The sequence below is a fragment of the Leiobunum rupestre genome, chromosome 4, assembly GCF_980474605.1.
Source record: "Leiobunum rupestre chromosome 4, qqLeiRupe1.1.hap1, whole genome shotgun sequence".
Classification (NCBI taxonomy): domain Eukaryota; kingdom Metazoa; phylum Arthropoda; class Arachnida; order Opiliones; family Sclerosomatidae; genus Leiobunum; species Leiobunum rupestre.
This window is the reverse complement of record NC_143387.1, coordinates 44,272,111-44,296,874: the sequence shown is the minus strand read 5'-3', so window position 1 is coordinate 44,296,874 and position 24,764 is coordinate 44,272,111. Positions and strand designations below refer to the sequence as shown.

At 43.4% G+C, this 24,764-nt stretch overlaps 1 protein-coding gene across 1 annotated transcript; it reads right to left on the bottom strand.

The window, feature by feature from the left end:
- Positions 1-14,183: 14,183 nt before the first annotated feature.
- On the bottom strand, positions 14,184-15,287 carry LOC149947942 (uncharacterized). The gene has a single exon (XM_090170993.1). It carries the CDS (start codon positions 15,285-15,287, stop codon positions 14,184-14,186), a length of 1,104 nt encoding a protein of 367 aa, XP_090027119.1.
- Positions 15,288-24,764: the final 9,477 nt, after the last annotated feature.

Here is a 24,764-nt window from a genome sequence, read left to right as displayed (position 1 = left end):
AAACACTAACGGTATGCTCGTGAAGCTTCTTCGTACCCAGGTTTGTGAATTTTTCTCCTTCCAAAGCCAGTTTCAGGCGGAGGGGGGAAGCCCGCTCCTGCGAGGAGGCGCCCCACGTCTCGGAGATTCCAGTGATGCGCGGGGGGGGGGACGGCGCACGTAGGAATGTTCCCCCGAGCTCGGCGAGTGCGAGCGCTTGCACGGCCTACCTCGGCGGTCCACTACGGTGAACCCGGTCAAATTCTCTTCAGCTGGGTCAACCCACACGCAGCCCGCCTAAAGGCCCGGACGGAGCGTTGGATCTTGCTTTCGCTAGCACCGAACTGGCTATTCATCTTCCATGGTAAATTTTGCAGCACGGAACCAGCGATCATCTGCCAATCTACTTGGGTGACTTGTCACACGTCACTAGCCGTCCGCCAGGTCCAGCCCATTGGCACTACCCTGCCACTGACTGGAAACTTTTCCGGATTCTCCTGTATGACTCTCTAGGATCAGCTAACCTGACTGTCCAATCGGCGGAATCTCTTCTACATCAAACAGCGATTGCCACGATTCCGGTTAAGCGGGGCTGCGGTGCCACAGCTCCTCGTCAGCTCCCTTGGTGGGATGTTTATTGTGCCAACCAGGGTAAAAAAGTCACTGCGGCTCGTCGTCAAACTAGACGCTCTGGGCATTCTCTGGACCAAGTGGTCTACAATCTCGAAAGGGCTCTTTTTAAGAAGCTCACTTAGGAAAAGAAACGAGACAGTTGGAGAAATTACTGCAGCAAGCTCCATGCGCACACCCCTTTAACTCAGGTATGGTCCCAGGTTCGGTGGTTTAAAAGTGGTAATCGTCCCCACAGGCTCCTCTCACTTCAACATGGGGACGCGGTCGTAACGGATCAATCCGCAGTTGCCGAGCGCCTGGCACAGTCCGCCGGAGCAGATATTCACCCCCAGCCAACACTCGGTCCGGGTCAGCATTACCGACAGGAACCTTTTCTGGAAAGACCGCCGACCAGATATAACGTCCCTTTTACGGAAACGGAGCTATACGATGTCATCTCTGGCCTTCACAATACCTCCCCGGTGATCGATAACGTCTCCAACCTCATCATAAAGAACACGACGCCGGCGTTTCGTACGGTCCTCCTAGTGCTCTACAACAATCTTTGGGTGGAAGGCGTCATGCCCGCTCGGTTGAAACCTGGGAAGCCCGCAATGGATGCAGCCTCTTACCGCGACATCTCCTTGCTCCCAAACCTGGGGAAAATCTTTGAGAAATTGGTTCTTGGCCGTTTGGTTTGGTTCTTAGATCAAAACGGTGTCCTCCCCGCGGAACAATCAGGCTTTCGCCGTGGCCGGCGTGCAACGGACAACGCTATTCGTCTTGCCACAGCTGCTCAAAGTGCTTTGGCCAAGAACCAACACTGTTTTGCAGTGTTCATCGACCTAAAGGATGCCTTCGGCAGAGTCCACCATCAAGCACTGCTCTACAACCTACAACGTTGGGGTATGTCGGGAAATCTTCGTTGGGTGGAGGACTTTCTCAAAGGCAGAACCTTCCAGGCCAGAGTTAATGGGGAGCTTTCTGACGTATATCCAGTTAAAAGGGGAGTCCCTCAGGGCAGCTCTATCAGCCCCATCCTCTTCGACGTTATGTTGGACGAGATCCCTCAAATTTGTCGGAGCTTGGTAGATCACGGTGAACACGCAGATGATATTGCAGGTTGGAAGTGTGGACCGGCGCTTCAACCTCTGTACGACTCAATGCAGATGGCGCTTGATAATATCTTGGAGTATGATTCCAGCTGGGGCCTCAACTTTCAACGCCTCAAGTGCGAATATTTGCTCTTCACCAAAACAAAAGCTATCCCGGGAGGTCTCACTCTCCGTCTCGATAGCATCCCACTGACCAAGGTCAGGACGTACCGGTACCTAGGCGTCATTTTTGACAACCGTCTCGCGTGGAAACCTCACGTTGAGGCCCTTGCTACTTCTTCACTAAAGCGTCTTAACCTCCTGCGTACCGTCTCGGCGACCAGTTGGGGAGCGAGTAGGGGGGTGCTCCGGCTCCTGTACATTCACCTTATCCGATCCAGGCTGGACTATTCCAGCCCACTCTATGCATCCGCTTCCGCCACCCTTCTGGCCATTTTGGATAAAGTACAGAACGCTGCTCTTCGAGTCAGCCTGGGAGTCCCGCACTCCTCGCCCATAGTACTTATGGAAGCGGAGGCGGCAATTCCTCCTTTGAGCGTTCGTCGTTCCATCCTGGACCTTCACACTCTCGCGCCATGTGGAGCAGCCGACACGCCAGAATTTTAACCCACTCTCCTCCGCGACAATCTCGCCACTTTGGAAGTCCTTGAACATCACTTCGCACCGGACCGGCTCCCTTTCTGGCTTCGTGCGTGGCACTTAACCAGAGAGCATAATCTTTCCTGACTCTTTCATACCTCCAGGAGTCCAATCCCACCCACCCCATCTCCTTCTTGGGAACCGCCCACGGTGAAGGTCATCTCCCGCTGGTTGCATTCTCGCAAAGGCGACATCTGCTCGGACGGTTCTCTCGCTTCGGACTCGGGAATCACCGGCGCCGCTTTCGCAATTTCATCTCTAGGGGTTGGAGCCCGTTTCTATGTCGATTCCGGTCATCCCATCAACCGGATCGAGCTACTCGCCATACAACTAGCTCTTTCCTATGCGTCTGCTCATCTTCACAGCTCGGTGATCGTCTGCTCGGATTCTATGAGTGCCCTCACCATGCTCCATAAGCGCTCTACTGACCCGGTGGTCACGGCAATTCACGATCTCTGCTACAAGTACCCTTACTCGGTGACTATCCTGTGGTGTCCGGCTCATGTAGGAGTGGAGGGCAACGAAACGGCGGATGGACTTGCGGGAGTCACCGGTCTTCCGCGGCCATCTAAGGTGGATTTCTTTCTCCCCGCGACGCTCTCCGAACTGAAGTCAGTGTGCAGCAAGGTCCAGACCACTACTTGGGCTGATTCCTGGAGGACTCGTGCGTCCGCGTATGCTCTCTATCGCGCGAAGCCGAACCTGGGTTCACGCGAAATCATGCGTCTACAGCTTACGCGACGCGATGACATTCTTTTGGCGCGTCTCGGCTCTAACCGCCTTCCAACAAAGACGCTACTTTTTCGATTCAACACTTGTCTCCCACAGACAGTTGTACGAAGTGCGGTGCTGTTGACACTGTGGAACACATTATCTTCGTCTGCCCCGACCACCTTGGCTGCGTCTACCCTCCGCCCTCCACAAGAGGCATCTATCGGTTTCTTTAGATGTGGTCCTCGAGGCGGTACACGCGGGCTTCGCCGAGGTGGTCACTGCCACCTGCGTCATTCTCCGACGTGCCATTCGGATCTGAGTACTCCTTTCTGACCCTCAAACCTTTTGCATTAATTTTTTTAAATCGCTGGTCGCTCCGGTTTAGTACTTCTTATGTGTTTATTATTCCAGAGTTTCGTTACCGACTCGCTGAACTGTACATTTGTCGCCGTAGCTCAAGAACTATACCAGATAGAAACTTCTCCTTTCTAAGGACACAATGGGAGCTTAATTGGAAGCTGTATACCAAATTGCATTTAAATCGGTTCAGCAGTTTTTGCTGTAGAGCGGTCTGCGAGGAGAAGATGGAAGAAGAAGATGAAAAAAATTAAGCCTAACTTTGCCCCATTACTACGAAACGTCGCGTCAACCATGGTGTCGTGAACAGCGAAATAAAAGACGCGAACCTTTCCGACATAAAAACCGGTAAACCTTTTTCCTCTTATTTCAAAACAGAACTGGCCATTAATTTATTTTTACACGCGCAAAATAACACCTTTTTTAACAGCAACCAAAAACTCACTTTCACGCGCGCGTGCGCTATATAAACATTTGAAAACGAATATAGGTACATGTACTATACAAAATTACGATGTGTACAACCGAACATTCCGCCCGCCTTGAAATAACGAATTTCAAATGAGATAGTAAAAGTCCGAAAAGTTACATTTGCATACATAAATAACCCTTAGTAAACAGTTTGAATACAATTAAAATCAGTCTAGTGGTAACTGGCATAATTTAACTACGGGTCTTTTCAGTGATTTGTCAGAGGTTCTGACAGTTACGACGCGAACTTGATTGTCTTGTCCTGGATGAAGTTCAGTGATTCTTGCCATTCTCCACTTGGTTGGAGGTAAATCTTCATCTTTGAGCAAGACCAAGTCGCCGACTCGTAGATTCGGTTTTGGTGTAGTCCACTTTGGACGTTGTAGAAGACGAGAGAGGAATTCATTTCGCCAACGGTTCCAAAAGTGCTGCAGTACTTGTTGGCCCAATTGCCAACGTGACAGGCGGTTGACGTTTTCAGAAGTGAGATCGGGTTCGGGTATTGCGGTGAGTGCATCTCCGATTAGGAAATGTCCAGGTGTCAACGCATTGAAGTCGTTTGGATCCGAGCTTAACGCCGTTAAAGGACGTGAATCTAAGCAAGCTTCGATTTGGCAAAGAAGCGTTTGCATTTCTTCAAAGTTTAGAACCATGGTGCCAAGAACTCGTTTCAGATGATACTTGACGGACTTCACCCCGGCTTCCCAGAGGCCTCCAAAATGTGGCGCTGCAGGCGGGTTGAAGTGCCAATTAATTCCTTCGTCTGCGAGCCATCGTGATACTTGATCGTTGTTGTTTGTAGAGACTATGAATTTGATGAATGTTTTCATCTCTCGATCGGCTCCTGTAAAGTTGGTTCCACAGTCGCTGTAAATATCGGCGCATTTTCCTCGTCGAGCAACAAAGCGTTTCAATGCTGCCAGAAATGCTTCGGTGGTCATGTCAATGACAAGTTCAAGATGAATTGATCTTGTGGTAAAGCAAGCGAAGACGGCAATGTATCCCTTAAACCTGAGGTGACTTCGTCCCTTCATTAGTTTAAGGGTAAATGGTCCTGCGTAGTCGACTCCACACTTCAAAAATGGCCGAGCAGGATTTACTCTCGCTGGTGGTAAATCGCCCATAAGTTGATTTACAGTGACTGCCTGCTGTCGTACACATGAAACACATCTTCTGATATGGAAACGTATGGCATCACGAAGACCGACGATCCAATAACGTTTCTGTAAGACAGAAGTTAGTAGTTGAGCACCTCCGTGAAAATGTTTCTCGTGCTCGTGTTGTATTAGAAGTTCTGTTAATTTGCTCTGTCTCGGTAACAGTGCCGGATGCCTTTGTTCGTATGGTAAGTTGGAGTGGCAAAGTCTGCCACCAACTCTAAGAATCCCATCTTGATCGATGTACGGACGCATCGAAAGAATTTTACTTTTCCGTGGTAATTCTTTGTTTTGTTTAAGGCAAGCTATCTCTTCGTTAAAACTGTTGCTTTGGACGACCCGAATCCAATGGGATAGCGCCTTTTCGTTCTCTTCCTTCGATAAAGGTCCAGTAATCCTCAATTCTGTCGCATTTCGCGAATTGAAGACAAAACGTAGAATGTAGGCGGTGATATGAATGAGTTTTTTAAGCGCTGAAAATTTGGAAAGGAGCGTGAAATCCATTTGATGATGTGTTACTAACGAAATAATTCGTCTTTCCTCGGATAAACATTCATTTGGCTCTGAGAGTTCATGTAGTTCTTGCGTTGTTGCGGCGAAAATAAGGCACTGCGGTCCATGCCACCAGAGACCATGATTTCCCAGTTCGCTAGCGGATATTCCTCGAGAAGCGCAATCTGCAGGGTTGCTATCTCCTGAAATGTGATGCCATTGCGCTCTCGGTAGTTTCTCGTGGATTTCTGACACTCGATTGGCTACGAACGTTTTCCAACGTTGCGGTGGAGCTTTCAACCAAGCTAGGACGATTGTTGAGTCCGACCAGCAATGAACATCAGCTATATCCAATCTCAATGACTCCCTGATCAGTTGAATCAGAGAAGCCAAAAGTAATGCACCAGATAATTCCAGTCTCGGAAGTGTGATTTGTTTGAGCGGAGCGACTCTTGTTTTCGCAGCGATCAGTTGTATTTTGATTTGTCCGTTGTTATTCACCGTCTTCAGGTATACGGCAGCTGCGTACGCTTTCTCCGATGCGTCACAAAATCCATGCAGGCTAATGTCTGTAGCATTAGCTTGCGAAATGTGCCGTTGAACCGTAATGTTTTCAATTTCTGGTAAATCGGTTCGAAACGACCTCCATTTAGCTTCAAGTGGTTGGGGAAGTTGCTCATCCCAATTCAATTTTAGCTGCCACATTTCCTGTAACATCAGTTTCGCTCGAACGGTTACTGGTGCCAACAGTCCCAGAGGATCGAATATCCTTGCTGTATCCGAAAGAATCGTACGTTTAGTGATTGAACTTCTTGACGCTGGAGAAGTAACCATAAACGAGAAATTATCAACCGAAGGAGTCCAATATAGGCCGAGAGTCTTGACTGATTCGTCGTTCTCGATGCATAGTGGCTTTTGTAAATCCTTCATGTTGGCTGGTAGTGTATCCAATAATGCAGCTTCATTCGACGCCCATTTCCTTATTTCAAATCCTGCTTGAGATGTAGCTTGAATGATTTCTGACTGAAGTCTTAAAACGTTCTCAATCGTTTCGTCGCCTGTCATTAGATCGTCCATGTAGAAGTCATTTTGTAAAGCCGAAGATGCCAACGGAAGTGTCTCTTTCACGTCATGGCCGAGTTGCTTCAAGACTTTAGTTGCTAGGTATGGCGCTGATGCGGTTCCATATGTAACCGTTAGCAAACGGTATTCGAGCAAGGGTTCGTGTGAGTTGTTTCGCCAAACAATTCTTTGAAGATCGGAGTCGTCTGGATGTACTCTAATTTGACGAAACATTTTGGCAAGGTCTGCTTTCATTACAATGCGATGTTGACGAAAGCGAATAAGGAGGTTGACCAAATCATCTTGAAGTTTTGGCCCCACTAGCAGATGATCGTTTAGGGAAACTCCAGTTGTAGATTTGGCAGAGGCGTCGAACACCACACGAACTCTCGTGGTGGTACTGTCTTCTTTGAATACCGCATGATGAGGCACGTAGTAAGATGGATTGGTTTCGATTTTTATTTCATTCGAGGGAATGAGTTCCATATGTCCAAGGGCAATGTATTCCCCCATGAACTTGCGGTACTCCTCATAGAGATTCGGGTTAACACGTAGACGTCGTTCTAAGTGAGAGAATCGACGGATTGCCATTTGTTTAGAATCTCCAAGTTTTGGTGCATCGTTTATCTTTGGTAATCGTACAGTGAATCTTCCTGTAGAGTCACGTGTATGTGATTCTTCAAAGTTCTTTTCACATTGAATTTCTGTTGGAGATAGTATTCTTCGAGGCTGGATGTCTTCTAGCTCCCAAAGATGTTTAAAATCTGCTTCCAATGTACAATGGTGGACCTTTATTTTCGAACTTCTTCCGGCCATCAGCAATGGACCGGAAACTGCCCATCCGAAAACAGTATTAAAGGCACCTGGAAGACCTTCTTTCCCCTTGAAAATGCCATCTTGTAAGAGCTCTAGATACACGTCAGCACCTAGTAAAATATCCACTTGTCCAGGGCTATGAAAAGTTGGATCAGCAAGTGTTAAGCCTTTCAAGTGTAGACAATTTCCAGGATCGAACGGACTGTTAGGTAAATAATCCGTGACCTTTTTCAGGACGATTGCCTCGACGATGACCTCCGACGTGTTAATGATATTTGACTGAATATTCACCATGACACTGCCTTGAGAGGTGTTCATTCCGGTTGCTCCAATTCCGTCAACCGAGACGTTGAAACGTGTTCGCTTCAATCTTAGTTTCCTCGTGAATTGTTCCGTGATGAAACTGGCTTGAGAACCCGAGTCCAGAAGCGCTCGGGCTGGATAAAGTTGCTCGTCAAGTCCCTTGACTTGGACCATTGCGGTTGCCAAGATAACTTGGGTTGATCCAATTATTTCACGAGATGGGCATGAAACTACACCGGAGGTTGCCTTCGTCTTCGTTAATTCCTTCTCTTGATGTAGAAGTGTGTTATGTCGTGCGTTGCATTTCCTACAATGACCAGATTTGCAGTCATTGCTTTGATGACCGGTTCGTAAGCAATTGAAACACATGGCACTCCTCTTGACCATGTTCCAACGCTCGTCCGAAGATGCATTCAGAAAATTGGTACATTTGTATACAGAGTGTGTTTCGTTGCAAAAGTGACACGTCTCGCTCAGAGCACCATGATGAGCCTTTGTACTCGGTCTCTGATGTAATGGAGGCTTCGACTTGATTGCAGTAGTTGTAGGCGGAGCTGCTGCTAAGGCTCTGGCCCGTTGTTCAAGAAATGTAACGAGATCCTCGAAAGTTGGTCTTTCGGTCCGCCTCAGGGAAAGTTCCCATTGTCGGCGAGATTCTGAATCCAGTTTTTCCTTTACAAGATGAAGTAGTATGGAGTCCCAATGTTGTACTGGTTCTTTGAGAACCTTGAGCGCCCTTATGCATTCGGCGGTGGTATCGATGAGCGTTCGTAAAGCGGATGAAGATTCTTGGATGACGTTAGTTTGACTGAAGAGACGTTTTACGTGTGCATCGATGATTTCCCGGGTATTGTTGAACCGATTGTTTAAGATATCCCAAGCTTCCAGATAATTAGCGTCAGTTACCGGAATAGATTGAACTAGGAGCGCTGCTTCGTTTCGTAATGATGACTTCAAATACTGAAACTTCTGAGCTCCGGTGAGCGATTCGTTGTTGTGTACGGTGGCCGTGAAGAGATCATGAAATGGAAGCCAATCGACGTAACCACCGCTGAATGATGGAAGTTCCAGCTTCGGTAAACGTACATCACTAGCTGGTCTGACTTGTCTCACTGGAATGTTTGCTGCTCTTTCATTCGATTCAGTGACGAGTAGGATTGTCAGATCTTCGAGTCGAGCGATTAGGGGGTTGTATTCATCTTCGTGATCCGCGAAATCGTCGTCGTCGGGATCGATATTTGCAACTACGGCATCGTGAACCTCATCCAAGTCTTTCGATAGTTTTTCCACCTTGTCTACATACAGCTTCAAGGCGACGTCAGATAGATTCGTTGCTGTTTGACCCACCGCATTTTCAATCCTGGTGATCTGTCCCTTGATAGCTGCTCTTCTTCTCACCAGAACATCCATGATGACTTATGTTGATTCGTTTACGATCGGGATATGATCGATGGTTTAAACGGTTTCCAACGGAGAATCCACTCTAATTTTCACTGTCTCTCACGGAAAGATAGCCGATTCGATGATTAGTTGAGGAACATAATCAAGTTGACGAATGTATCCGGCTCGACGGACCAAAAAATGTCGTGAACAGCGAAATAAAAGACGCGAACTTTTCCGACATAAAAACCGGTAAACCTTTTTCCTCTTATTTCAAAACAGAACTGGCCATTAATTTATTTTTACACGCGCAAAATAACACCTTTTTTAACAGCAACCAAAAACTCACTTTCACGCGCGCGTGCGCTATATAAACATTTGAAAACGAATATAGGTACATGTACTATACAAAATTACGATGTGTACAACCGAACACATGGATTAAATAACCTTACCTTGGTTTTCGATAATTGTTTACAAAATAGGTTTCTCCATTCCGTTGTGAACTGGGACCATATTCTGTAGACAACCGAGCGATGTTTAGATTTTGATCAGTATATAGCGTAACTCGGTTAAGTAACCCAATACAGTGCATTGGGGCCCGTGTTATACTCTAACAAACAAGTTGGCAAGCCAAAATATACCTCTCCTCGGAAGAATTGTCCCTAGTGGTATTAATCTCTCGAGATAACCCTTAAAGATATATCTCCGCGATTCAGAGTTATTTACTAAAAACGTAATCCCGGTTCAATCCCGCACGGTATACAATTTAATTATAATTTAAATAATTGAGACGAAACAACCGAGTTTAATTTATTCAGAATATTATAAATTAAGTAGTTACAACAGTGAGTTAGACGAACTAGAACAACGCACAATTGAATTTAACCCTATTTACAGAACAAGTTTATCAGTTAAATGTAATACGAAGCAAATTTTAATGAAAGAAATATCTACAGAGGGTATTTGTATTTTTCACGCTTACGACATACTTGCCGCATCTTTAACGCGCATTTTAATTCAACACTTGCCCTTGATGAACAAAAAATGCAATAGAAAAATATTTAATAATAACACAATCGTTCAGGCTTCACGGCCAAAAAAGGCAAAAGAAAAATATATAATAAACCCAATCGATCAGGCTTCAGAGCCAGAATAACAAATGGAAAAATATATAATAATAACCCAATCGATCAGGCTTCAGAGCCAGAATAACAAATAGAAAATCTTGTTCTATTTCAATTAAACCAAAATTTCATACTCTATTAAATACGCTTCCGATAAAGCTGAAGGTCTACTTTTCAATGAAGCGTAATAAGCGTCGGTGGTTCTGTGGTAGAACGTCCGCCTGTCAAGCAGGCGGTCTCGGGTTCGAAACCCGCCCGATGCGATTGCAAATTGATACTAAGACGAATACCGTGAACAATTGGTGGAAACCCAGCACTCGGTCCGTCCCAAAGTCAATAAGAAGGAGTTGGAGAGAACGCACCCTTAACAACTGGCGCGACGGTGAGCGTTAATGAAAAACAAATGCAACCAAGCGCAACGTAATCGCAAATTTAGCCGTTAACGCTTACCGTCACACGGTGGTTTTGCCAACCTTTAAACTGCTAAAACGGTACGCAGTGATCCAAGAAACTGCGTACGCAATGATTACCCTTTGCCCCGAAAATGCGAACGCGTTCGCAGGCCTGACAGACAGACCCACAGACCCACAGACAGACTGACACGGTGGTTGTATAACCCCTCCTAGGGTACAAAGTCCCCTCGGAGAGGTAAAAAGTGTGCCACATACCTCCAATATTGGACTATTTTGTAAGACTTAAACAATATTGGTACCTAATATTCAATCTTAACTCTCTGGACTATTCTATGTTCCTAACTCTACACTATTCGCGACCGAAAACTATGGCTACGCCGCCTTTCGATCGCCATGGAAACCAAGATAGGCAGCGGCTAAAGTCGTAAATTTGATTTTAATAAGTTTATTAAAAAAACGTTTTTGTGACGCTGGACCATTGGCGCAACCTCGGAGAAACTAGCGCAGTTACGCCACTAGACTCGTTTCGGTAGCGAATAGCGTTTATTATTTGATCATTTCGATACCCCTATACCATGTTAATTTCAACTTCCATATTTTCTACTGATTTATATAATGATCACTCGACATTTTATTCAGAATTTAATTTTCCGAGTTCTCGAATTTCGAAATAAATATCCTGAAAACTGGATTTCAATTATTTACAGAGGGCTTCGAAATGGTCGCTAGGTGGGAAACAAACAAATTACGCACTGACAAGGAGACGACACGAGGTGATTATCTCCGATTTTGTTCAAACTCGGGTATAATGTACACCTTTATGTAACTTGAAAAACCTGCAAGGGGTTTCGTATTGTCATGGCAACCGAAAACGTTTTTGACAACATGGTTTGGATTTTTTTCCATTGAAAATAACATGGGAATCTGAAGGATTTTAAGCACAAAACCAAGCAACAGAGACTTTAAATACTGTTTAAGTTTACGTTTTTACTCTGGTTTCCTCGATTTGTTTACAAAGTCCTTTTTTACCTATCACACGAACCCGAACCTTAATGTTCGCATTTCCCTGCTGCTTGGTTTTGTGCTTGTTGCAGCCTACTTCTAGTGGCAAGTAGGCCACACTTTGAAGCTCTCTGCTCTTTTAACAGAACATCAGTAATTAATGAAATTTTAAGAAATATATATTTACTAGCTGGGCAAGTCTGTCCGAGCTCTCAATAGTTGGGTTAATCGTATAATTCTTATAAGGTTGAAGGATAAATTGTCTAAAATACATGATAAATAACTTTTATTCCTTAATTCTGCATATCATTAGCAAAAGTATACCTAATATTTTCAGAGGTGAGCTGAAATACTACGAAATATTGAAAATGAGCTGTAAGTCACATATAGTACCGTGGTATAAATATATTTTATGAAATACACTAGCTAGGTAACTTACATTTCCTTGCATAACATAAGACATTGCAAAGGGGGTAAGCCAGATGCCACTAAAAGTATTTTAGAAACCGATATCTAAGCATAAACCTTACTAAGTTTATTGATGACATCCAAAAAATTCCACAAACTCCCTTATTTCAATAATAAAGTAACAATAAACAAGTTGGCAAGCCAAAATATACCTCTCCTCGGAAGAATTGTCCCTAGTGGTATTAATTTCTCGAGACGACCCTTAAAGATATCTCCGCAATTCAGAGTTATTTACTAAAAACGTAATCCCGGTTCAATCCCGCCCGGTATAAATTTTTTATTTTAATTAAAGTAATTGAGACGAAACAACCGAGTTTAGTTTATTCAGAATAATATAAATTAAGTAGTTACCACAGCGCGTTAGACGTACTAAAACAATGCACAATTGAATTTAACCCTATTTACAGAACAAGTTTATCAGATAAATATAATACGAAGTAAATTTTAATGCAAAGAAATATCGACATAGGGTATTTGTATTTTTCTCGCTTACGAAATACTTGCCGCATCTTTAACGCTCATTTTATTTCAACACTCGCCCTTAATTTGATGAAGATACCGTAGAATAGCTATATTCGACATCTGGTAGTGGACGACTCGTATACTTCCTGTTGACATTGTGACACATACCGCATGAAAAAGACCAATACCGTCCAATTTCCAATATCATATAATGACTCGCACACCCAGGAAATCAGGACTGCATTAAGAATCGTAGATGTCCAAATATCCACACCAATAGAAATTGTATTATTTTGGGAAGGGCCCGGTCTTGCATTCCACTTGCATTCCGCTCTCTCTGGTCCATCCCCCTTTTTGTTAAGACTCCGGTGAGGGGCTATGCTTGGAGGATTTCGAAACCCAGCTTGAGCTATCTAATGTAAATCTATACCTTTTATACATGTATATATCGTTAGTATATTTTCGGACGTGGTGGTATTTTTCCGTTCGAATTTTTTACCCAAATTTACCCATATTGTGAAATCTCGTGTCACGTGAGTGTTGTGCGCGAGTGAATTAGAGTTCACAAAGAAAAAGAAGCTTGGATATTCGAAGAGACGCTCTGCTAGGAATAAGAACGTCAGTCTCCAAATATCCTGTTCTAAAATGGTTCAACGCTAGTTACGCCTTGTGTCCTCTCCAGTGGTAAGTTCCAAATGAAGATGAACTAGAAGAAAGTTCGTGTGCTGTTGCCGCAACAAGCCTCCGTAACGACGATGTAGATAAGTACTCACGTTGATCTAATTAATTTAACGTACCGGAACGAGCAACGGGTTCGTCCCGCTAAGTTTGCCTCAGTGTCTTCGTTAGTCGTTCTCTGAGGTACCGACGGTTTCCGCGTCAGCGCTCTAGAAGTTCATGAGTCCGAGACTTTCGGAATATAAATTAGTTTTAACCATTTAACGACCATATTGGTTCATTTATTTTTAATTACCCTTAAGGTAATCTTAACCGCAGTGCACTAGCGTATATTGTATTTAAGCCTTGGGATTTAGTAGTGTGGTACCATTAATAAGCTTAGTATTTTAGTGTCGCGTTTAGTATATTTTATTTTATTATTGTTTTGTTTTTATTTCATTATTCTCAGTTGGTGTGTTACAACTTTTAAATGCTCTTAGTAAATTGTCTTCTTCTGGTAAATTCGAAATCCTTCATTATAACCCTTAGCCTATAAGCATAACCCTAATAACTTTTCAGAATTAGTGTAATTATTTTGTCAACGAATTTGAGAGAGTTGGTTGCAATAGGGGTCTCGACCATAGGCAGTCAACAAATCGTTACAATATACAATTTATTACATGACGATTTAGAAACGCTACAGAACTCGAAAATCATTACTCGAACATACCCTTTTGATAGATACATTATGTATTTATAGTAAAATAAGACGGTAAAAAATAAGTTTTAGATAACAAGTTGGAAGTAAAAAAATGCTATATTTACACAAAATTCACGTAGTCGTAAACATTCCGGTGTCCTTAAAATACCATTTTAAATTATAGAAAATATAGTTCATACGTTTAATGGTAATAGGCATATCTTTGAGACCGGTCGTTGTAGTATGCGGTCGGCAATTCAAATTGTGACTACCCGAACGCAATCATCAGCTCCAGGATGGACTTCTTGGATGCGGCCGCGTCTCCATTTTGTAGGCGGAAGGTCGTCTTTGATAAGGATCAGGTCATCGACCTTGAGATTACCCTTCATGTACAGCCATTTGGGACGTTGTTGCAGCCTCGTCAGGTATTCGTTGTGCCATCTGCGCCAGAAGTGTTGCACGAGTTGTTGGCCGAGCTGCCATCTCGTTAAGCGATTTGTCTTGGTGGACGTGAATCGTTTTAATGCTGCGATGAAGGCATCCCTGGTCATGTCACTGACGATTTCCAAATGGATGGCTCGGGTGACAAAACAGACGAAAAGTGCGATATACGCCTTGAAGGTCCGTTGTCCACGTAGTTTCATGACCTTTAAGGTAAACGGCCGGGTGTAGTCCACCCCGCATCGAAGAAAGGCTCTGGCTGGATTGACACGAGCGGCTGGAAGGTCGGCCATTTGCTGTTGAAGTGTGGTCGCCTTCTGACGAATGCATGGTACGCAGCGTCTGATTTGAAAACGCACTGCATCTCTTAGACCGACAACCCAGAAGCGTCGTTGAATAACCGCCATTAGGAGTTGAGGCCCCGCATGAAGATGCTTTAGATGTTCGTAAACGAGGATCAAGTCGGTCAACTTGCTTCGTCGTGGTAGGATCCTTGGATTAATACGGTCGGTATTGATGTTAGCATTTCGAATATGACCTCCGACTCTAAGTATACCATCTGAGTCGAGAAATGGGTTTAGCGACAATAATTTACTTCTTGGAGAGATAGGTTGATTGGTCTTGATGGCGTGAATTTCATCAGCGAAGTTTTGTCGTTGGACGGTCCCAATCCAACATTGTTGAGTCGACTCTATATCGGGAGTGATTAGTGGTCCCATTGTCCTGTCTGGTTTCGGAGTTGAAGTATTTCTTGCGAATCGACGGAGATACGCTGTGACGCGGAGAAGCGTGATCAGCGATGAGTACTTGTCGAGTAGGAATGTGTCAATCTTCCGTTGAGTCGACGTTACAGGAATTGATCGTGCTTCGGAAAGACAGTCTTCTGTTTCTCGGAGGTCGACTTGGCCCAAAGGTTCCATCGGTTGATTAATGAAACCAGGTCCACGCCACCATAGAGAGTGCACTGAGAGAAAAAACCCTAGTTTTAACAGGATAATTTTACATGAACCGTCTGTATATGACTTGCACAGAATAATCCTGTGATAATTACTGTTATCCTTTAATTTAACAGAAGATATTTACATGAAACGTGTGTGTACAACTTGTACAGAATTATCCCGTACAAATTACACGTATCCTTTATTTTATACAGGAATATAAGTACATAAATGGCCCATGTTCTATAAAAATGGGTTGGTCTTGTAAAATGTACAGAAGGACATTGTAAAAATGTTCAGGAATATTTGCAGCTGTATTTATTACACACATCGAGAGTGTAAAATTAACAGTTAATTATGTAAAGTTTACTTGAATAACAGATATGTACTTAAACGGCTAGCTTCAGTAAGATTAACATTGAAGTTATTTAAAAACATTTAGCATATCTGACACTGTAGATATACTGGAATCCATTAATTCCAATTTACAAACTTCAAACGTATAATTCAACGGAGAGCCAATATTTTTTGAAAAACTGGTTATTTCAGCACACAAATGTTTTAAACAGTTTTATTTATTGTTTCATTGCTTTGCGGGCGCCCCCCGTATGACCACTCTTAATCTACTTAGTTAATAGCATCTGAACCCCGAAAATTTAATTATGCATAATGCATGGTAATTTCTTTGATAATCCTTCACACTACAAACCAAGAAGGGATATGGAAATGTTTTCGATTCCGACATTGCCCAAAATTATATTTTGGGGTGCACTGCCCGATTGACTAAACTTTGACTTTCAATAGCTCTATTTTGAAATCTATTAATGATAGAGTCATAATATGTTTGTGGTTATAGCCATCCATTACCGGCCTCAAATGGTTTTAATTAAATATTAATTAAAACGTTATACAAATTGTACGAAATAAATAAGTCAAATGAATAAATATAAAAACCGTGAGATATTTTATGCAACTTAAGAGAGTGTTTCTTTCAGAAAAGAGCGAGCGTTTTAATATTTAGTCGTTTGTCGAATTGATTTACAACAATTCGGAAAAAATACTACTTACGTGATTATTTACTTTGGATTATAGAGAGGCAAAAGGCTTGGCCCGATTTCTCTTGAACCAGAGAGGCTCACAATTATATTTGTATCTACCTGGCAAACCTGAAAACCCAGTTGACTCGTAAAACATGTAAATTTTTGTTCAAAAATCTTCTGATTTTATTGTTATTTTTTAAACAAAATAATTTTTACTAGTGAAATAGCTGTGTATCAGTAATTTCGTAAACATGTAAATTATCAACGCGCTATATTTTGGAATATAGTCTCTTTACGTAGGCTTCCTTAGTTATGTACTAGAAATCAACCTTACGCGTAAAACTTTAAAAACTACTAACCAGAACAGACTGAACGTAGTCTAATTTGTACAAACTAAAGAACTAGTTGTGCGTTATTGGGTGTCTCTAAGGGATTGAATCCGTTTAGCCCCGGGTTATATCGAATTGGCTGTTCGGATAACCTTTTAATTATATTTTATTGAAAAATGCGAGATCGGCCCTGCATTTTAGCTAATTTTTTCCTAGCTACCACGTCAAAAATTCAGTTTCATATTCGTAAATTTGACTAAACGTGTTAGTGTATTTTCTAGAATATTGTTTGTTGAATTAATTATTCGCTACTTATCGAATTTACTGAGATGTAAAAAGTATTTTCTACCGACGGATGTGTAAAACCAACTTTAATATGCCAATAAAATTACGTATAAGGTTTACGTACTCCAGACTGTTATTCCTGTTCATTTGACAGACTTTATTACTGCGTTATTTACAGCTATTTCATCATGTTAAATTAACATAAAATTACTTGTAATATTATAATACGGAGTAAGCTGTTATATTTACAGAAACGTCTTGGCATCCCCTGATTCCAACACTTTAATGTAATTTGAACAGGGAAGTGCAGTCAGCTGAATTATATTCGCCTTTAACGTGATGCCATTGAACGCCTTGGACGGAACCCTGGATTTCAGAAACACGGTTTGCGATGAATGTCCTCCAGTGCTGTGGAGGCGAAGACCACCATCCCAAAACAGTCATTGAATCGGTCCAGCAATGAAGCTTTGGGATACGGTTCTTCAACGGATCTTGTACTATCTTGGCTTTTTCAGATGCGTCGCAAAACCCTTGAAGAGTGATCGCAGTGACCTGTCGTTGTGAGGTATGACGTTGAATGCTTAATCGCTTAATGTGAGTAAGATCGGTCTGAAAGCTCTTCCACTTCGAGGTGATGCTGTCAGGAAGTTCATCGTCCCAGCCGAGCCTGGAATCTCCAGGTTCTTCAGGACCTTTTAACGGTAGGCGAACGACGTATCTGCCTTCTTTGGTGCGAGTGGTAGATTTGGAGTAGCTTTCTTCGCACTGAAGTTCAGCGGCGGTTAATGCTCGTTTTGAAGAGATCTCTAATAATGACCAGAACTTTTCGAGTTGCTCGTCGATGGTACAAGGATGTATTTGGAATACTGGAGCTTGCGCAATTGACTTCGTCACCCTCGTTGGGCCGCAGATCACCCACCCGAATACTGTATTAAATCCTCCGGCGGTACCTGGTCGTCCCTTACAGATACCATCTCGGACAATATGTAGATAGACATCAGCGCCCAACAGTATGTCAATAGGTCCAGGCTGTTGGAATGTTGAGTCTGCTAGCTTGAGTTCCTTAATGCGATTCCAAGACTCTACGTTGATAGGAAAGTTCAGTAAATCTGCAGTGACAGTGTTCAGGACCAGTGCATCGACCTTAATTGAAGGGTTACCGTCGATTGTTTTGATACAGAGTTGAACACTCCCACGGGAAGTTCCAATGCCTACACCTCCGATTCCTCTTATTGTGACATTAAGACGTCGTCGTTTAAGTTGTAGTGTTTTACAGCATTTCTCAGTGATGAAGCTGGCCTGTGAACCAGAATCGAGAAGGGCTCGAATTGATTGAAGTTGACCACTTGATAACTCGACCTGAAGGATTGCGGTGGCCAAGACTACTTGAGCTGGAACAGTGTCTCTGGATATATATTTCGTCAATATTTTAAGAAAGGTCTTTTTTTATTATCGGCGGTTCGTTTCCCCGAAAAGGTCAGTAGAGTCCCCAGGTCCCAGAGGTCGGGAAGCGGGCTACCTTAAGTGGTTTCTTCCCCTAGCGTAGGGCAAGGTCAGAGCTCATCTCCTTTTGTTACTCTTCCATTTCTTAAATCCAAAAAGAAAACATGCCAATGGTCAAATCGCCAAAACGTCCGAGTTTCTCGGGAAAAATGTTTTTCCTTTCGTGGTGACGAATTTATGACTTTGTTTTGAAAGTGTATGCTGGGGTTTTTGGGGAATATTTTTACTTGTCAGGGGATTTTACTTTTAATATAATTTATTAGTGTATTTTGGTGGGTTAGTAATTGGGGTAATTGCCAAGCCAACTGCCAAGCCATGATGAATAAGCCATAAAGCCATCTTCCGAATAACTTTTAAAATTTCTTAGTATCAGTTGTAATTCATAAATAATTGTAGAACTGTATTATAACTACTCGTAATTTTAGGATTGGGTAGTGTAAACTCCTCCCACGTGACCCGTGACCCCAAAGTGCCCGGATGTCCCGGGACATCAAAAAGAAGGAACACAGAAAATAACAGAAAGAAGTGGGAGATAGAACAAGGCAAGGAAGGTTTCCTTCCTGAGTTCCGGTTTAAAAGTTAAAGTCCCGAAGTCCGGGCGTATCGTTAAAATACCACGGAGTGAAAACCTAACTCGAGTTTTCGAGATAAAAGCCTGGGAGGCTAGGTTCGTTATCATGGCAAACTGACTTAAATCAGAAAGCTGACCCAAGGAGTGATCATTCTACGTTTCGAGAGATATCAACGTCACCTCAAGCTCTACTCTTCCTCTGTGGCCATCTATTCAAATTCCTTCAAGTTTCGTCTTCCCGAGGTGCCGTGTGTTTCATCCGATTTCTCCGAACTATCATGATAAGTACTTTCTCAAAAATGGCTTGGCAATAATTATTAATGTTGGGGATTAGTAAATAATTTGTGATAATAATTGGATAGTGTCGGGGTTTATTAGTGGGTGGGTAGAAACCATTATTGTTGGGTTGGGAGTGTCGGGGAAGTTAATCGTTTTTTGTGTGAATTGATGTACACGGTTGCCTAACAACCTCATTGATAGTGTATTCTTGTGTCCTGATTAAATGACCATTGGCATGGTAAACCCGGAGTAATAAGTTTTCATATCCTATAGTTTTTATCTTACGATTTCAGGAGCTCCGAGAACCTTGTTTTTGTAGTCGCTAGGGGGAAACCAAAGGTAAATAGTAAAGTATAATTAATTAGCGTTACAGCAGCTAACTCCTGGCCAGTCGCACCCGTCGCCGACTCCATTGACTGGGAGTCTCTCCGCAGGCGGTTATAGCATAATGAGCGCTCCTTTATGACTTTCCAACGGTCCTCGATCGTATATTTTTGCAGTGATTCACATTTGTAGACGGGATGGGCTCCCCCACAAACGGTACAAGAGTCTTGGACTGCGCCATGGTGTGCAACTGTGGTTCTCCTTGGATGAAAAGCGGCAATAGTTTTCGCTCTGGTTGAATTGGCTGACGATGACGCCAGTAGTGCCCGTGCTCGCTGCCCAAGGAATGTTGTTAGCTCCTGGAATGCAGGTCGGGTAGTGCCAGTGAGTGAAAGTTCCCACTGCTTCCTAGTCTCTGGATCCAATTTCTCCTTGACAATGTGGAGAAGAATTGCATCCCAGTGGTTGACTGGCTCATTGAGGACTCGTAACGATCGGATGCATTCGGTCGTTGTGTCGATTATGCACCGAATGGCTGTGGCCGATTCGTCCTTGATACCTGGTTGATTGAATAGTCTTTTGATGTGCGCACCTATTACTTCTTGAGTGTTGTTATAGCGATCCAAAATTCACGTAGTCGTAAAAAAAGATGGCGCTAGGGATTCCGTACAGGTAAAATCCCAAACCAGACCAAGGGATGAGTGACATTCCGTCTGGCCGTTTTCCATCATCGCGCGACAAACCAGAAGGCTCAAGGATGGTTGGAACACCCGCGGACACAAGAGTCAGGGCTTACAAATCAGACATGAGTTAGCCCTACAGCAATTGTAAAATCAAAAATAAAATACTTAATAAAATTGAACTTGAAGGAGAGCACGTTTTATAATTTCATTTACCGCACCGTGTCGGGAGAGCCGGCCCGAGTTCTTTTTTACAGCTCAACCCATAAAGAACATACAAGTATGTGGGACACATATTTATCCTCCTATAGCCGAACACCGTCAGCGATTCAAAACGAGTCATTGTAAAAATGGGTACCGGTCGACGGAAGAGCGTTCAACAAAGCGCCGGACACCTTGGAATTTATTTATCCCCGTTGGACGTGGCATGGTCGGACAAACGCGAGATGGTTTGTTCAGTCATAGGACTCTACCACGCTTAAATGTAGTGTTCGTACGGGGTCAAAATAAAGTCGGGGTCGGGTGGGTCTAACTCCGTGAAAAACAAGTCGGGGCGGAGTCGGGGATGGAAAATTCTTTGTATTTATTATGAATAGAAAAATTATAAAAATACCCCAATTTTACTGAGCCTAGAGGCTATTAGTAATAGTAAAAATAGATAAGATAGGTAGATATTAAAATAGAGGTATATAGCTTAGGCATTGTAATTGCTTAAGTAAGTTGTTTCATAAATTCACAAGATATTTACAAACGTTGTAACTCCACACTCCTTAGCTGAGACTGAGAAAGCCCGAAACAACGTCAATTATGAAACTAAAACTTAAAAAAGCAACTCAAGTTGGAGTCAAGCGTCAAGCGAGAACTACGACAGCGGCATCAGCCGAAGGTCATTCGAATCATTCTATTGTCGCCCACGAAAAAAGGGAGAGAATGAACCTATCTATTTCATATTTTTAGGATTTTAGCGGGGTGCGTCGGTGCGAAAATTTAAAAGTACACTACGAAAACATAACCCCGAAAAATGGAAAACCCCGACTTTTTCTTTTTTTTTATTCAAGGAAGAAAGGGCTGATTTGAGTCTGAGAAGACCGCGAGCCCGGCGAAACACCATCTGATTAATCAGTGCGAGATATGTGTAACGGCCACGCCAACGGGGGGATACGTGGGGACAGGGGTGGGGACACCCGTGGCGGAAGTATTCCGACCACCCGTTGGGGAATTGGTAGTCGTCCTCACACGACCATCCACAAACTCTGCCTCCCGGACGCCTGGGATTACAGGAGTGAGCCACTACTCCCGGCGAAAACCCCGACTTAGTTTGCGACAGTCGGGCTCGGGGTCCCCGCACGAACACTATTCAAAGGGCAGGAGAAGGAGCATTGGACCCCGTACAAAGTTGCCACTGGTCGAGAGTTGATCGAAAGACTGGGTCATCTGGATCCCCGAAATTGGGAGGAAAAAGATGACAAAAAATCTGTTAGAGTGAGCCTCGTCGCATGGCGAATTCCCAGCCCTTCTTCGGACGCGGGGAGCGATGACTGATCCCATGGAACCTCTTCTATCAGCGTATTAGTAACGTCATTAAGCGCCAGATGGAGAGTGTTGTCGAATGCTGATTGGAGACCAGCCTGGCATTTCTATATTGGGGCGCTGCGAAGAAGGTATGAAAGCTTTGGAATTGTCATGGAATTTTTCAGAAAGAAAAAACCGTGATGGACAGAAACTTCTTGGAGGTACTCCATCATGATTTCCAAAGCAACAGTTTTACTAGCGAGGCTGTCCGCTATGGCCTCTTCTGAGAGTGGCGCACCCAAGAGCATGTAGCTGGGACGAGCGATGATTTTAACGCCAGGGGCCGCCGCGTCGAACATAGATGTTATGTGAGCTTCATCAAAGACACCCGAATTAAGGATTAATAGCTCACATTTAAATGGATTCAGTTCGAGGTCCCTATTTCTGCGGAAAGGTCTTGAAGAAGAGTCCAGTCACGAAGCACTATTTCAGGATGGTCAACCAGGGTGAAATCGTTTAGATACCAAATGTTGAGCTCGGAAAACATACGAGAGGCCACCTTTTGAACTATGTACAGAATAGTGAGACCTTGTGGAACACCGCGCTCGGAAGATATTACGGAATTATCGAAGGTAAGGTGTGAGGCGGACTTATAGCATTGGCGTAGAAAAAGATAGAGTTGAGGGATTTCCTTAAGAATTTTTTGTAATTGGGCGAATAATAGATTCATGATATCGTTACGTGTCACAGCTCTCCAGTATCTTCTGTACCAAAGGTGGGGATGAAGCTGGGTACGGGTATAAGAAAAATAATATCACACTATAAGTTAGACCAAGAATGTATTTATTTAAACTCAGGGAGAATGAATATGTCGAGACTATCGACGGACGCGTTGAGGCCCTACCCCGTCACGCTAAGGGGGGGGGGGAGGCAGTCTTATTTTTTGCGTCCTCGCAGCAGCGTTAATCGCGTCGAAAAACGTAATTTTTACGAACCAATGAGGTTGCAGTATTATTTGATTTTATTAAAGCGGAGGAGCATACCGGGGGCCCCAACGGGTGGAATTGGAGAAACGCTAAAAATAATCTCGATCTATTCATTCTCCCTGAGTATAAATAAGCAATTTGACATTGCAATAGAACTATTTTAAAAGGCAATGCCTTTCAAATTTGGCGCGCTTACGCAGTTAGGCCCCCGTGTGATAGAAGTAGGAACCATTGAAAAATGGATTTTCTAACTGCACCGTTCGAACTCTGTTTAGTGCAAGACAAGGCGGTAGAAAAAGTGACCCAGAGAGGAGAGCGAGTGTCAGTGTTCGAATCATACCCAAAGACCACGATTGTCTTGCCCCCTCACGAGCATGCTGCCACAACTTTGAAGAGTAAAATGCTCAGCTTTAGCAGTATAAAGAGAAACCTTGAACAAACCGGTTGTATGTCCAGTCCCGGTAGTAAAAAACTTTGACTTCCCCTGAATAAAAAGTAAAAAATATAATATGTTGATCTTACGTCACAAGACACAGCTTTATTAGTATATTCTTCAAACGCGCGCAAAAAAAACCTATATTCCTCTGGCGACTGTAGCGCGTGCTCATAGACTTGTAATAGACTGTGACGTAAGAACCACATTAAAACAAGAAGGCCACGCTACTTTATAAAAAAATCTATTGGACACTGGTTTTCTCATTTATAGCACTACCTCAGGGTGGTGGCAATGCTCTGTAAAACGTCTGGCAACCATGATGAGCAGTCGACGGTAAAGGACCAGCGAGCGGACCAGAGCTGGAGATAAGTATATTTTTTTTAGTAGTCAGCCTGACTAGTGAGCCTCCTATCTTAATTTATTTTAGTAGTCAGCCTGACTAGTGAGCCTCCTATCTTAATTTATTTTAGTAGTCAGCCTGACTAGTGAGCCTCCTATCTTAATTTATTTTAGTAGTCAGCCTGACTAGTGAGCCTCGTATCTTAATTTATTTTAGTAGTAACTGACTAGTGGGGGTAAAAATGGGGGTATAAAATCAAGAAGGACAGCCAACATTTTTCTTTACCCGTCAGAATTAAAATAGGAGTCTATTATCACTTGAGTTACATGACTTTGGTAGATCACAATTGTTTTAGTTTAAAATATTTTCATTGATAATATCATCAAATGAGGAGCAGTGGACTCACTGACTCTTGATTTTCTACAAGCTCTACAAGCATGTTGGTTGAACTATTTCGCTTATTGGGTCGTCTTTCGCAAGCTTCAAACCACGAATTTAATACTGGGAAAGGGTCCAAGTTGGTTACAGACACTTTATTCAATTTCATTCGGATACTTTCGTCTAGATGGTCTAATATAAGCCCTGATCGAGTAGAGCGCTTAGTTTGGTTTGAAATGGTAGAACTTCTTTCAGCTTCCGCTGACGATGGAGTGACTAAAGTTAGAATTTCTAGAATGGTAGATATTATAAGAAAACGTGGTCTGGGATTTTACGTGTACCGACCCTCTAGCCCCGTCCTACTTGGCGTCGTCCTCTTCAGCCCCCTCTGGGCTGCAACCCAGGCCGAATTGCGGAAGAAATCAATATACGCGGGTTTGGAAAATCGGTTCATCTTCACTGCTGTCGTGGTCGAAACCTGGGCTCCTTCGGGCGGGATGGTCGGGCCTTGATCCATTCGATAGGCCGTCGGATCAAGGAGGTCACAGGCGAGCATCGGTCAGTTACTTTCCTTTTGCAACGGATCGCCATCGTGGTGCAGAGGCAATGCGGCCTCACTACTAAACACTTTCCCTCCGGGCGCCTCACTCGGTGATTGTTTGTTCTCCCTGCCCTAAGTTCGTGTGGGTGTGTTTTTTTTATTTTGTACTATTGTTCAAATATGTTATTTCATTGAATAAATGTAATGTTATTTTGTTGACACTTTAACAACTGAGTTTTCCCAAATAAATGGTGC

Excerpts from the sequence above, each read along its gene's own strand:
- LOC149947942 (XM_090170993.1), bottom strand. The coding sequence starts at position 15,287 with ATGGAACCTTTGGGCCAAGTCGACCTCCGAGAAACAGAAGACTGTCTT.